General features: G+C 53.4%; 1 protein-coding gene across 1 annotated transcript; it reads right to left on the bottom strand.

Annotated features, from left to right (window-relative positions):
* Window positions 1-486: 486 nt before the first annotated feature.
* On the bottom strand, window positions 487-13,449 carry PHF19 (PHD finger protein 19). The gene is made up of 10 exons (XM_065418773.1): window positions 13,384-13,449; window positions 11,685-11,780; window positions 9,967-10,035; window positions 6,916-7,036; window positions 5,348-5,415; window positions 4,972-5,142; window positions 4,192-4,279; window positions 3,257-3,342; window positions 2,539-2,634; window positions 487-835 (listed from the first exon to the last, which is right to left on the bottom strand). Exons 2-10 carry the CDS (start codon window positions 11,765-11,767, stop codon window positions 487-489), a joined length of 1,131 nt encoding a protein of 376 aa, XP_065274845.1. The 5' UTR covers window positions 11,768-11,780; window positions 13,384-13,449.
* Between the last annotated feature and the right edge of the window lie 1,996 nt (window positions 13,450-15,445).

Genomic DNA, 15,445 nt, shown 5'->3' with positions numbered 1-15,445 from the left:
TATGGTGCAGCAGAGTATCACAATGAAAAGCCATATAACTAATTGCTCACTTCCACAAAGATGGCTCCCTTGGCTTAGCCAAAGGGTCCCTCGGGGAAGCCAGTTGTATATACATGACCAATAAAATAACCATCATTAAAAACAAGAACTCGATCAGTTTTAGCCACCCGATGCCGCGGCTCACAGTAAGTTTGGATGTAATCGCTGTGTCCAACTGCCTCTGCTATATCCTGTCCTAAGTCCTTCACAGTTCCCTAGAGATCCCCTGCTCCAGACCGTTAAGTGTTCCTTTCAAACCTCGCCTGCACAACTCACTGTAAGCGTAAGGAGAGCTGTCAAAACTCTCCCGCATCGGTGCACGGCCAGCGCGAGAGCCCTGCTCATCCACATCCCTTGCCTCCTTTGGTTTAGGTCATGGGTTTTGTTTGATTGATAGATCTATTTAATTCTAGGAGAGGTTTCCCAGGCTGGTCCAAGCCAGAGGGATCAATATGGGGTGGTGCCTTCCCATTCCACCAGATATTGGACTTTCCCCTCCGGAGTCACCCTGCGGGCTAGCACCTGGTACTTCTCCCCACACACCAGCCTGCCGGCTGCTCCAAAGTAGTTGGTGATGGAGGACTTGAGGTGGGAGAGGGAGGAGTCGTCCTCGCTGATGCTCTCCAAGGTGTGGCTGTCAATCCCATCATCCTGGCGCTCCGGGGCACAGGCCGCCTCACTGCTCTCTGAGACGCAGCTGTTCAGGTGCCCGCCTTGTTCAATGCCTTTTCTCTTCCCCCCCACTGGGGCGTAGGCTTTAGCCGCCAGCTTTCGTTTCCGGCTGCCCACGTTCCTTCTGCTAGGGGAGAGAGAGAGAGAAGGGGATAGAGATAAGAGAAATGCTGGCAAAAGGAAACTACAATGCAGCAGCTCTGGCCCTTAGACAAGACATGTGCCTGGTGATATCAAGGGCTCCTGACCCACAGGGCCCTGCACTGAGCCGGCCAAGTAGGGAGCTGGAGGATGTTTACTAATGAAAGCGAGTGAGTTTCCCGTCCCAGCTGCTGTGAGACTTTACGTGCACCAAGAAGCAAAGTGCCAGGTTTGGGGCCATTAGCCACCATCCAGGAGCTAATAATCCGAGGCTCAAATTAGTAGGAAGAGAGGCAACTCCCCTTGCTAGGATAACTGTTGGGGAGTTACAGGACAGGAAGGCATGGTCTAGTGGTTAGACCCTGGACTGGTTATCGGGACTCCTGGGTTCTAGTCTTGCCTCTGCCACTGATTGTTTATCGTATCAGACTCGTCTCTGAATTGGGCTCATAACTTCTGTAACTCAGGCACTGGAAGAAGGTTGAAGTTACATTGGCTTAGACTCCCAAGGGTTGGTTAAGGTTATGTCTACATGGCACAAAAGACACCACAGCAGGAAGTCTCAGAGCCCAGGTCAACTGGCTCAGGCTCACAGGGCTAAAAACAGCAGTATGGGCGCTCAGACTCTGGCTAGAGTCTGGAAATCCAATGAGAGGGGAGGGTCTCGGAGCCTGGGCTCCAGCCCGTGTCCGAACAGCTACGCTATTTTTAGCCCTGTAGTGCGAGACTTGCGAGCCTGTTGACACAGGCTGAGATTAACTGCCGCGGGTCTCTTTGCTGTGTAGACATATCCTAGTACTCCTCTCTGAACATGGCCACCTGTGCCTAGAGGGACCCATTTCAGCAACGATGCTAATGCCAGGTTCCCCAGGGGCTGGTGAGCTTTAATCCATTTATTTGTGTGAAGTGCTTCAGCAGGGCTCTGTACAGCACTGACTACAGGGCAGGAGACATCCCATGGAGATGGCTAGGCAGGGTGGAGGTGTTCAGTAAAGCTGCCAGTTCATTAATAACGAGTCTTTCTGTCCCTACGAATGTAAAAGCACCCATCAGCTCCAGGTAAGCCAAGGGTAGTTTTGCTTACCAAGGAATGCAGGGCCAGTCCTTCTGCATTAACCACAGTGCTTCCCTCACCCCACCAAGGAGATGGCAGGAAAATAGGCAGTTTTATTTAGTGACCTCAAATAGGCACCAAACAAACTGGCCACCAGCTGTGGGCATCAACTGTACAGTGGGCGGAGTCCCCAAGACAAGGAATCCTTATTGCTAGGTGACCTGGGACCAGCTTCTTCGCAGCGTATCCTTGTGAAGAGATTTAAAAAATAGAAGCTGGGTTTTCCTGCAGCCAGGCATGTACGTCTGGTGACGGTCTCCAGTTAATCAGTGTCCGGTTTGCTTAGGGTCAGGGCAGAGACAGAGAAAGATGAGCAATACTTGGAAATACTCTGGGTGCAGAGCAGTTGGGAGGCAGCATGGCCAGCCCTGAGAGAAGTCCAGGATAACTTCCAATGACCGATCACTCTACCTAAGCCAGAGGTTGGAAGGACAGGGTGAATGGAGAGTTAATGAGGATCACGTCAGGGGTTGGAAAAACAAAGGGGATTAAAAGAAAGCAGTCAAGTGCAGTCAAGATCAATGCAAAATCAAAGGGCAAGAACCTGGTCTCAGCCCCTCCTCTCCCCTTACCTCGATTCATAAGACAGGCTCGTTATCGCAGAGCCAGATGTGCTGGCAGCATCTGTGGAATCCAGGTCAGAAAGAAAAGTCTGCCCTGAGCTGGCACTGAAAGGGAAAGAGACCAAAGTCAGCTCTGGCCAGACCTCAGCCACTGTGCGAGCCCAGCATTTCCGGCTGCGTCAGTAGCAGATGCCCTTCTGCGTACGTACAGGACCCGGCTCCAAACAGAACGCCAGCTAAAACATGCAGCCTGTTTGGGGACATTCAGGAGAGCAGCAGTGTGCGTCCCTATCAGGACAGCCAGGGGGACCTGCACTGTGTTAGTTAAAGGCCCAGAAGTCAGACAGGAACATAGTAACCAGCGCAGACCCCTAGGACTTCCAGAGCTGCCAGGACGGGGCTTTCACCAGCAGCCAGCAAGGGCTCCCCACCCCCCTGCTTCCATTTCCCAACAGGGCACAAGTAGATTAGCTGGTGCCCACTGAAAATCTTGATTCCTCATATAAATCTGGAACTGGAGATTTGTCCGATTAAGCCCCTCAAACATCTTTCACCTTTGGGCATCTCTCCTCTCCCCAGCACGCGAGGGAGTGAAGAGGGCAACCCCCGAATCACGGTGATGGCTACCCCCGGCATGGCAAAGAGTGGAGACGCATGCACAGAAACCCGGCGTGCTTTCTTCTTACCATCAGGCATTACTGCCCCCTGGGACAGATATGCCGTTTACCTTTTTAAGCTCTGAATTTCATCCAGTGTAAAGTCAAATATGCTGGCCAGGTGGTGGTTTGTGCTCCAAGCCGAGGTGAAGTCACTCTGCATTGCAAAAAGGAGTATATTCATGAGCTGACAGCAGGCCATCACTCGGTGTGAGCAATCACAGCCAGCGTTTTCTACCCCGGTTGGCCTCCCGCTTCCACCTCCTGCACACTCGGAGATGACCTGTGCTTTGGACAGTCCCTTACCCCTCTGCAGAGCAGGCATGCAGAAGGCTGCCGTTTGGAGCTGGGCGCAGTTGGAGGGTTGTGGGGAATCCCATCCATTCTTTTTTTAAAGGCACCTTTTTCATTAAAAATAATAAAGTGTCCCATGCCAGCTGAGGTTCCGTTTTCCCTGGTTCTCACCTGTAACTGAGAAGCTGTGAGGGCGTTTGGAAGGATGGGGGGACAATTATACTGGACGCAGCTGAGGATGTCAAAGTCTTTTACAATGTCTTAATCAATTTTTACACCTCATGCTGGCAGAGACCAAGTCTCACACCAAGTCAGTGGCAAACCCTGTAACAGAACCCGAGACACCCAACTTTCATCCCAGTGCTCTAGCCACCAGAAGACACTTAAACAAAGAGACGTATTTGGAACTCCCTGCTCTGAGCCTCTTGTTACTGGCATCAGAAGGCTGGTTTGTGGCCAGCAGGGCAAGCTTTCAAATTGGCACTTTGATCCTGCCTTTATTAGTCATCTCTGCCTGGGGAGTGCGCAGCCTATGCCGGATGGAAAAACAGCGAAAAGCACTCAAGCCTCCTAAATGGTCTGTTGGTAGCAGCAGCACAGGGATCTTGCCCAGTTCCATGTTTGAAAAACAAAAAGCAAACAACTTCAATAATTCACCCCTGAAAAACAACGTCATGGCTAGTAACAAAAGAAAGAGTAGCGAGAAACTAACACTGGGAATAGCATCCTCCAACAAAAATTTTGATCTTTTTCTTCTAGCAACTCGCCTTTTCTGCTGTTGAAATTCATGCGGCAGCAAACTGTGAAAGCAAAGAACAAACACAAACAAAGAACAATGAGAGTCAGACTTGCTTGGAGGCTGCAAATCACGTAACAGGCCTGAGGGGGGGGTGTACAGAGAATGTCTATTTTGGTTCCAAGCAGCCAGGGAGAATCCTAGGGTGGGGAGTGTAGTCTTTTGAAAACTGTAAAATTTACGAGCTGTCGTTTGAAATCCTAGTCCTGCTTGCAGCCTAGGGGGCTCTGGAGAGAAGTGTGAGACCAGGGCTTAGTAGTCAGTTTGCAAAGAGCCAGTTACAATAAGGTGGTGTGAGTTGTGGCTTCTGTTTTTATGGAGCAGCCTGGTTTGTTTCTCTCTGTTTTGGGGTTCTTGTGTGTTCTGAATTCTAAGGAATAAAATAATGTTACACTGCAACTGTCCAGAAAGAGTGTCTATGTTTTTAATCTAATGTCTCTGTTTGTATGCTGTGAAACAGAGACAATTATCAAGACAGCCCAGGAAAGCTGCTTTACTGTAGTGGCTGGGAAAGAACTGGAGAATGCTGCACAACCCAGGGGACCCCATGACTTATCATTTCTGTGTCAGAGTTTAAGACAGAAGCGGACATTCTATGGAGGGAAAGCTCAAAGGGTTTATGGGGAAGCCAGTTTTCTTAAGAGGACCGATGCGGAGGAGGAGAGGATAGTGTGAAGTGAAAGCGTGGACACAGACCCGTTTTTATGGGCGTATTTGCTTTTTCCTCTCTTCTTCAGCTCAGAAGCTCCATTCTCACCCAAACCTGGTACTTTCTCTGGCAGGAGCTTGCTTGGGGGGTTTGGCGGGACACGAATTCGCAGGCGAAAGATGCATTTCTTCTTCTTGATTTCCTTACCGCACAGAAATCTAGAGGGCAGAAGATACAAATCCCCTCATGATCTATTGATTTTTAAGCTCTGAATGGGAGTCTTCATGGCCAACTCTTCCCCTCTACCATCCATCCTACCTCAACACCTAAACCCTGCAAACCCAGTCATTTCAGCCCCTCCAGCTTCCCCACACCTGCTGAAGCTGAAACGTTGCATCAAACAGTCCCCACGCCCAGGCTCACCTGCTTTTGTAGCTGTTGAGTGCATTGAGCAGGTGTGGAGCACGTTCTGAGGCCGGAGTGCTGGTCAGCTGGGATAAAGCATTGGCCAAAAGGTCATTTCAGTAACTTGAACAGATGATCAGCAAAGCACAGAGCACACGCTGGCTAGAGAGCTTGTTAGAGTCACCATGGTTATTCTGAACTTAAACAAATGGGGGAGCCCATGCTACAGTTTTCTGCTCTGGTCTAAGCAGGTTTGATCTAAGCTCAGAAACGCACAGCCAACAAAACCCCAAAGACCTCCAGGATGCAAACGCTCAGGCTGTGTTTATTGTTTGGATATCAGCGCGCTGGGTTCCTAAGACAGTTAAAATCCCTCCTCTTGCTTTGCTCTATTTATTTATTTTTTTAAACGAATGACTGTTGCAATTACTTCCTGCACATCACTGGGCCTGGACAGCAAAACTAGCCTTGTCCATTTCCCTCTGGTTCTCACACACCGCCACAAGGCTGACACGGGTAGGTTAGGACCGGGGTTCTCAACCTTTTTCTTTCTCAGGCCCCCCAAACATGCTATAAAAACTCCGTGGCCCACCTGTGCCACAACATCTGGTTTTCTGCATATAAAAGCCAGGGCCGGCATTAAGGGGTAGCAAGCAGGGCAATTGCCCAGGGCCTCATGCCACAGTGAAGCTAAGTTGCTCAGGGCCCCAGACATCAGCGTTGCAATGGTTAAGCAGCCCTTCCCCAGGCTCTTTAGACAGCTACCAGCAGCCCTGCCCGACGAATCAGCTGCCTTGGGGACTACAGCAGGTCTACAGTCAACACCGTCCACCCATAAAACCCAGCTCCTCTGCCAGCCGGGGACCTGCCGGATGGAATCCATGCCAGGGTGGTTAAAGTGAGTGCTCCGTGGGCAGGCAGAATGAGAGTCAATCTTGCAAGCTCTGGTAATGCCCTCTGTCTCCCCAATTGCCCTGTACACGGTCATTGACTAAACGATTACCACAAACCCCGCAGTGCCTGGGCACCTTGTACAAACACCTGCTAATGATTTGCTTCTAAGCTGGCAACAAACCAAGTCCATCCAGAGCCACAAAATCCACCCCACTGTGGCAAACCCCCCGGGACCCCCAATGAAGAGTCAGGCAAAGGCAGTTTTATACCTCCTACCCTGTGCCCCTCGAGGAAGCACACAGAAAGGCGACTGTCCCAGCCTCCCTGCTCCAATCCTTTGCAAACGAGTGCCATTAAAATGCATCCTGCTGTTTATGGGTCCTTCCCACTAATAGAGACACCCAGAGTGCAAAGAGACACAGCTTCTCACCACGGGATTTCACTATTAAACACACCTGAATTCACCTCTCTCTCTCTCTCTCTGAGTGACACTCGGGAGCTTCCCCTTTTGCTGCCTGAGCAGACAGGAACAGAGGCTCCCAAAGAAACCCTGGATTTATTTTCTTTGGAGTCAGCCTGGCCTCATTCCTGGCTTTAAGGGGTGGATGGTCCATGCGTCACTTCCCCTGCAGCCGCCTATCATTCCCTCCGAGCTGCCTTCCCCCATCCCATCCCAGGCCCCATGTGTGTACCTTTCCGAGCTGTAAAGGATCCCAGTGGTGATTCACAAAGGCTAGGATTTCCTCAAAGTCGAAGTACTTCTTTTTGCTCTGGACGCCCAGATTATAGAGGGCCAGGTGGACAACGTCGACCCTGCGGGAGCAAAGGAGCAAGAGCAGCTGAGACTCTGCAGGCCCCACTTAGGTCAGGAGCTGCTTTCAGATGCACTTGCATTTACTTCAGGTTTGCAACCCTGAGCTTCCTGCTCTGGCTTTGCCATCGCCATGGCAGCTGCCTTCTCCCCACTCCTGCCATTCTCCTCTGATCCTACTCCAAGTAACCCCTTGGATGCTCAGGGGGTCTGATGGATGGATTCTACATGGCTGATAGCAGAGCAGGGGGAGAAAGTCGCCTGTCCCTTCCCCGGAGCTGCCATTCTGCAGGCAGCAGCAGACGTGTCCTCTCAATGATCTGTGCGATAGACATGAATGGAAACCCAGTGGTGCATCCTGCACTATGGAGAAGGCTTGAGACCAGATCGCGTTAATCCGCAGCACGGGATGCTGGCTAGGACCTGGACAGAGCGCCCCATTGTAGCTACTGTGCAGGTCTGGAGAGTCGTGGCAGGTTCCATTGTATTTGCACATGCACAACAGTGGATTAGAGGAATAACTCAAGGGCTGGTTTAAATCTGTCAAAGGGGAGCCAGGAAAAGGAGGATTAAATGGCTGTTAGGTTGACCTGTTTGGCAAAATCCTGCAAAGGGCTCTGCATGCGTGCTGAAATACCCGAGCCCCACCGGGCTGGCGAACCTGCGGAGTGCCAGGATTCAGTCCTAATTTCCTGGCTTTCTGTCAGTTTCAGCCACATGCTCAGTGCTACAGTGAAAGTAGAGGGGAGGGGGATTCCTGGCTGATCTAATATTAGCTGAAAAACAAAAGTGCGGGAGGCTGGCGGCTGGCCGCAGAGGCTCCTAGTCACATCAAAATAGGTCCTGGCTGCATTTACATCCTGCCTCCCTGGAAACATATCCCCCGTTATATACGGTATCCCTCTATCCCTGTTCTAAACGAGCTGCACAGCATGGGCATACCCCGTTCACCAGTTACTGTACTTCACCCCAGAGGTGGCTGCATTTCAGTGGCTGGTTAAACAAGGTCTGTATATCCTTGGCATACTTCACCGCGGGGGATTGTGGGAATTCATTAATATAAACATGTAAAGCTTTTTGAGCTCCTCAGATAAGAAGCCCTAGAGAAGGGGAAAGTGTTATTTATCCTCTGACCTATAATGTCTCTGCTATATAAACTTGCACTTAATCCCTTAACTAAAGAGAGAGACATGTGGCCAGATCACCTGGGTGACTTATCTGCTGGCAAATATGTACTTTGGCTCACATACAATAGGGCAAGCATGCAGCATGGATCCAGCCTCCTTAGAAATCAGTGCTGCACAGCTTGACGCCCGGAGCAAGGTGTGCTCAGGAGAAGCCCCGGGCTGGCTTGCAGGTCAGAAAAGAGGCTCAGAACAGAACTAGCCAGGGCCAGTTCAGATGATGCCTCCAAAGCTGCAAAGATCCTGGCAACCTCCCTGCACCAGGGAGAGGGTGAAATGCCAGTGTGAGGCTCCTGTACTAGGCAGGATGATAGACAAGCTGATTCCCTTTGACCAGGAGCTCCACGGTTGTGGAGCACAAAGGAAGGTCAGGAGCCTCCCCATTTAGGGCACAAAACAAATCACCCTCTTTCTGCTTATCAGGAAACTTCCATCCACTAGTCCCTAACTGACTCCACAAACACATGCACCAGTTTTAGGTGCAAGGCCTATTCCCCTAGGGGGCGGAACCACCCTCCAGCTTGCCTGGCACTGACGATCACACACTGAATCCCAGATTAGCTTGAGCTAGCCATGGAAATAAGGGGTGCTGGAGGTCAGAGTGAACTGCATCGGCAGGATTACAAGTGAGGGGCCTAGGATTGGAACAACATGGGTAGCAGTTCTACAGGTTGGGATTTAGGGGCATCAGCAAAGCTCTGTGCGGAGCCCTGGGCTGGAAGAGCAGGTCAGGACACAAGGGGCAGAAACATTTTCACGCACCCTTAACTATAAACTAACTCATGGGCAAACCAATAAATGCAAATGGCCCCTCCACACAGATCCCCAAAGCTTGGGGGGAAAGGGGCCCTCGCCCGGGGATGCTCACGAGACTGGAGCTCAGGACGTGGTGAGCTGGACGTTCGGCGGGGCTGCATCGGCTCACACGGGCTGGGATTGCGGCTGCTCAGTAACTTTAAGAGCCAGGCCCGTTGATTTTTAAAAACGCGTGTGAGATCAGGCTGCTGGGCCAAGTAACTGCATGAAGACGCAGCTTCAGTTCAACGCGCAGCTTAGGCGGGCATGGGGATGCCATTAACAGGGGAACCCTGGGGACTGCCACATTCAGCACTCATCCTCCTCCAGCAGAAGCCCAGGCCCTGCTGCATGCAGGACAGAAGGGGGACAGCCACGAGGCCCAGGAAGGATAAATGGTGCCTGATTATCAAACTGCTGGTCAGGGAGCCAGGTGGGCTGAGCGGGGTTCTGTTCCCACCCCCGAACTGCACAGAAAGTTCCCAGAGGAAAGAGACAGCTGAAGACACTTCACTCTGCACTCAAAGGGGCACCAAGGGGAAAGGAAGCCATTAGACACCGGCTTCTACTGTGTATTATACTCCATAAAGTAAAGATCCTCTCAGAGACGCCGGCCCCCTGTCCCTCTCCATGCTGATCCCACCCTTCCTGCAGCAGCCGTAAATAGCGCTCCGGTATAGGAGACAATATCAAGGCAATGACCTCGCTCTGCTGCGGCATGTGCATCTGCTTGGCTACAGCTCTTCCAAGGGACAGTTACAACCCTGGGCCACGTGGAGGCGCTTCGTAGACCCTGCAGTTCCAGGGACAACTCGGAAAGTCCCTGACCGAGCGAGAGAGAAACTCAGGTGGAGGGTGGCAGCCCAGGAGTCAGGGCTTCGCCCCGCCAGTTGGGAGCCCCAGCTTCCAGCCCTGATCTCTTGATCCCAAAGTGACTACTCGCCAACTCTTACCATCTCAAGGGCAGGCGCTTGATGTATTCTGGCCCCTGGTTACACACCGCACAGAAAAAAACATAAAACCTGAAAAAGAGAGAGAGAGAAACACATGGTAAGGTAGGGGGCAGCTCAGAAGGGGGGCGGATTTGGGCTCATCTCTCCAACAGGACAGCCTGAGGCTCTGGCTTGTGGAGTGGCAGCCACCAGCCCATCCTCCCCAAAGGGCAGCGGGTCTCAGCATTGCAGCAGGATCCTCTGTGCTCATGTGGGGCAATCACTGCGATAGAATCCATCCCCCTGCACGTGCCAGGCTGTGTTCTCCTCTGGCCCGGACTGGGGCCAAAGTCACTCCGCTCCCCCGGGCAACGCTTGCAGGCTTCACTCCCTCCTCTAGCCCCTTTTGGAGTCCTGCCCCTGCCCGGCTCCCTTCCTCAGCTGCAAAGAAGGTCCCTGCAGAGCCCAGAAATTCAGCCCTTTGGGTCAGCCAGAAGGGGTTGCTAGAGAGGAACCGAAGCACCCCTCTGCCTGCTGGGCTGGGTAGGCAGAATCCAACCCCAGTGTGGCACTCTCCTCTGCCTACCACACATGGCTGTGAGATGTGCCACCAGTGCCCGGGGAGGGGACGACGGGCTCGTCTGCCTGCCTCTGCACTGGTGTGGCGTGGCCCATGCCAGTTGCTTCAGATCAGCGGAGCAAATCCATTCTCTGTGCTGTGCCTGGCAGAGTCTCCTGGCTGGCAGGCTGCCGGCCAGAACGCTCCCTGACTGCGCCGGGTTGGGTGGTTAGAAATGAGTGAGGCGCGATCTCCCAGCTACGGACCCCCCACCGCACACAAAGGGGCAAGGACTCCCCACCCCCACACAGCCAGAGAATGCACCACCTGGGGCTTGTCCACACACACACACACACACACACAGTTAGGCTACATCTACACTACGGGGGGGGTCGATTTAAGATACGCAAATTCAGCTACGCGAATAGCGTAGCTGAAGTCGACGTATCAGATCCGACTTACCCTGTTGTGAGGACGGCGGCAAAATCGACTGCCGCGGCTCCCAGTCGACGGCGCTTACTCCCACCTCCGCTGGTGGAGTAAGCGCGTCGATTCGGGGATCGATTGTCGCGTCCTGACGAGACGCGATAAGTCGATCCCCAAGAGATCGATTTCTACCCACCGATTCAGGCGGGTAGTGTAGACCAGGCCGTAGTGTGCAGCAAGTGGGGTGCAGATCTGCTGCGCATTAGCCGGCCATGTGTCCATGCAGGCCCCGCTGCTGCACACAAACAGTTCCCCAGGGTGCTTCCATATCCCACTCAGGAACTGCTAGTGCGCAGCAGCAGGGTCCCCGTGCCCGGCAGGCTGGAGCAGGGCAGACTTGCACCCCGGCTTGCCATGCTCTGGTGTCCATGTAGACAAGACGGAGGGAGAGACTCGCTCAGTCAGTGAACTCAGACCGGCAGCTCTCTCCGGATCACCACTTGCTGGAATCCAGCAGCTCTCGGCCAAGCGACCAGGCAGGATTTCAGCTGAGCAGCAATTCCCAGGACACCTGAAGGAAGCCGATTGCCTGGGATGAAGAGACCCAACCCCACTGATTCCAGCTGCTCCCAACGCAGCTGTGAGCGTGTTAACAGTCAGCTGGGGGAGGACATACAGACTGACCAATTCACAACTCTGGCTCGACCCTCAGAGATGCACGGAACAAACCAGGGCGAGCTGGAGAAGGACGTACCGGTCTCCAAACATCATGGGGTCGCTAAGGCACTGCGTGCAGGCCTCGTGGAACCACTGCCTGCAACTGTAACACTGCAGCATCTTCAGGTACCATCTGGGAAGAGAGACCAGAGTTCAACACTCTCGGAGGTGGCACGAGGTGCATTAGGACCAGATCCCCTTTGCTATACATGGTGCCCTACAGGTGGATGGAGAAAATTCTCGATGGTGCAGGCGTTGACACCGGGGCAAAGTAAGTGTGCAAAATGGGCGTGCAACGCTCCCCAAACGGGAATGGCAGAATTTCATACCCCCTCCACACTGGTGGAAATGAAGGCGCGAGGCGCAGGACAGTGGAGAATCAGGCCTCCTGGGTCTGGGTTTGTAATGTTGCAGGGGAAGGGCTGTATTTGAAAAAAAACCGCCACTGACATTTACATTAAAAAGGGGGAGCAGGGGGTCCAGATGGAGTTTTCGAAGGAGGCAAAGAAGTCAGCCAGCCCCACTGAACTGCCATGGGAGCTGGGCACTTAACCAGGGGCTCCTTGGAAGATCCCAGATTCTACCCAGACCTGGATTTCCCAATAATATTTTTTATCAAATGTAAGTTGAGTAACTAAAGCTACTTGGTCACAGCCTTTCACGCTATGGTATGTTGATCACACGGATAACCTCACCCCTCAGCGGCTGGCTTTCTTAGCAGCCTCTCCCAGTTAAGCACACAGGAAGCCTCACTGCAAATGCACCGCGCAGCAGCTCTCTAGATGGTTATTTTGGTTGTCCGTGACTTTCCCCAACTGGGTTATTTTCGGATGGGGGATTCCCACCTGCAGCTTGTTATTACAGCGAGGGAAAGCAGCTCTGCAACCCATCGCCTTCCTCCTGGGGACAGGGCACCCTGCTCAGCAGGCACATTCAGGGGGAAATAGGAAACACTGCCAAATCAGAACCTGACACATGCTTATTGGGCGAGAACTGCACCCTCAAAAAAGCCTTCCCCGGGAACTGACCTTCTATCTCACACTTGCCCTAGGGAGGAAGGATGGCCTGGTGGTTAAGGTAATGGACTGGGACACCAGTCCCAGGCTTTGTAACAGTCTTCCTCTGCATTCATGGGCAAGCCCTCAGCTCTGTGCCCTAGTGCCCCATCTATATGGCGGGGATAATGACACGTGTGCCAGGCTCTGTCTCTCCCTCTGGTTTTGTATCATGCCTGGCACAACAGGGCCCTGATCTCAGCTGCTGCCATGATACAAAGATCAAAAACAGCCCAGGGAGTCAGTCTGTGCCAGCTAGCTCCGTTTCTCTCCCTCACCGAGCCGAGGTGGTGTTAGAGTAACACTGAACAGCCCGGCTCGTGTGGACTAAAGTGCAGCTTGAGTCTGAACAGTGATTGAAATCGAAGCGGCCCTGGTTTGCTTCCTGGGAGTATTCTGTCCCCCCCGACTCTGTCTCGCTCTCCCTGGCCCTGATCAGCAAACGGTTATGGGAGAGGGAGCTGGGTTCTAGTCTGGCTCATGCATCAGCCACAGAGTTGGTAAGTAAGGCCCGGATGCTGCCATCGGAGCCACTCGCATAGATCCCTGCCGCTGTGCAGGCCCAGCTGAGCCCACAGGGACACGGCTGTCTCGGGTATACCGGAGGAGGGGGCACGTCACACCATTAAAAGTCTGATCTTCGATAGCCACAAGTGGAGTGTAATAAGTTTGGGACCTTACTCTCCAGGGCCCCCACAGTAACAGTAACACTGCTGCGGATTGGTCCTGTGCAGAGAATCCCATTCCAGCTGCTCCGGGTTGTAGGACAGCACCATCTTGACGGCTTGCAGCGTCTTGGCGATGGCTCCCTTCTTCAGGGCGCCCCCTTTCTGCAGGACCAACCAGAACACAGGGTCAGCACAGCCATGCACGAGGAAGCTTGTCACTAGGGGCGTGAGCCTGGCCCATTGAAAGCAATGGGCATTTTGCCATCAGCCACGAGGACGCAGGCTCAGTCCCAGGTTTGGCAGCAGCATGAAAGGAGCTCATGGTCAGAGCAGGGGGCCGAGAGTCAGGGTGCTCTGGCACTGGACTAGCCCAAGGCTGCCCAGTAGTTACTTCCCCTCTCTGTGCCTCAGTTTCCCCACCTGCAAAATGGGTGTCATATCCAGCGGGGGCGTGGAAACAAATCCATGAGGGTAAAGCCCAATGAGCCTCTTCTAACAAAGGTGCTGAAGGAGTGCTGGGCTGCACAACTGCAACTCCTGCCAGACACTCATGCTGCTGCTGCCATAATGTCAGTTCAGCCTTAGCTGAAAACATGTCCTCTTTCCCTGCTATTGCATTCCTGAATTCCCCAATCCTCTACTTCCAGTATTTGCAATCCCCTAGTGTTAAATCAGCCTGGGGTTCCTGTCGGCCGATGGTCACCAGAGTGACAACAACTGCAGCTGTCTCCACGTCTGGGTTCCCTAGCAAGAGATTCCTTAAAAGGGCCCAATTTGCACAGGGCAGAGGGTCAGCACTCTCTGAAAAGCAGGCCCCTTTGAAGGGCAGCAGCTGGGCAGGCCCCCCAGATCACTAGTCACTTTTGAAAATTTAGGTCTTCTCGTCCAGGACCTCAATCCCCGTGAAAGGTACTGTGTAAATCAATCCGTCGTGGAATACAGCTACTGGGGCAAAGAGAAGCGAGTGCCAGGGAAAGCCTGGGATTTGAATTTCTCTTTACACTGATATAGGCCTGGCGGTGCTCCCCCCAGAAGTCGGAGGGTGCAGGGCTGAGCTCTGTGGCTTAAGCCCATCTCTGCTCCATAAACCTGACATGGGCACTGGCAGCAATGAGGACCTCTCAGGAGGGCTTTCTGGCCACTGACGCCCGCTGGCAGGAGCTGGGGGCTGGAGTGAAAGGGAACAAAGCTGTTGTACAGGAGCACGCCATGGAGGCAGGGAACATGGGGTTAAGTCCCTTTCCCCTGTTAAAATGGGCAGGTCCCAGGAGTAACAGTCACTTTTTAATGTTTTCCAGGATTTTCCCCAGTTATTTCAGCTGAGACCTCGACTGAGCTGTGACTTCCCCGCTGCAGCTCGGCTTCCTTCTGCCAGCTTGGCTGGTGCAAAGGGGCTGCCCTGCCCCCCACCAGTAAATTCCCTCCATGCAGCAGGGCCCCCCTGCCAGGCACAGGGGCAGCTAGGCCAGTGCTGCAGGAGCTCTCCCTGCCCCCACGTGGGGGGCACAGCCAAGGTGAATCCTGATGATTCTGTGCCCTGCCACGGGGCACAAGTTAGGGTGGGCTTCCAGAGGCAGCAGCGGGTGCTGAACCAGCAGCCCCCAAGCAGGGGCGATGCAAACTGGCTCCCTTCTGTCCCTGCACAGAGTGGGGGATCCTGTCCCCTTGCCATCAGCTACAAAGGATTTCATCCCTCCATAGGAATGCAGGGCTCTTCTGCACAGTCCCCCTAAGCTAACCCCTGCACCAAGAGCCAGGGTAAGTCCAGGGCAGTCAGCCACTCACTGCAGAGTTTGCCCAGCAAACATCACCTGGCAGGGCAGGTTCTTGTTGGGGTTGGCAGCCCCCGGAAGGGAAGGAGTTCACTTGTAACTGCCACACCCACAGAACCAAAACGGACCAGAGACCTGGCGAGCAGGACGGTGAGCCTCACTCACCCGTACAGCCAGGGCAAATATACATCTCCGACAAAACCAGGGCGTCAGCACAGGGCCGTCGCTGCTGTCCACCACCGGGATGTGGCACTGCTGGTGATAACCTGGAGGAGGGACAATCAGTGTACAGCGAGCCAAGAG

The sequence above is a fragment of the Emys orbicularis genome, chromosome 18, assembly GCF_028017835.1.
Source record: "Emys orbicularis isolate rEmyOrb1 chromosome 18, rEmyOrb1.hap1, whole genome shotgun sequence".
NCBI lineage: Eukaryota > Metazoa > Chordata > Testudines > Emydidae > Emys > Emys orbicularis.
Note: the sequence above shows the minus strand (reverse complement) of the source record. Positions and strands in the feature narration are given on the sequence as shown.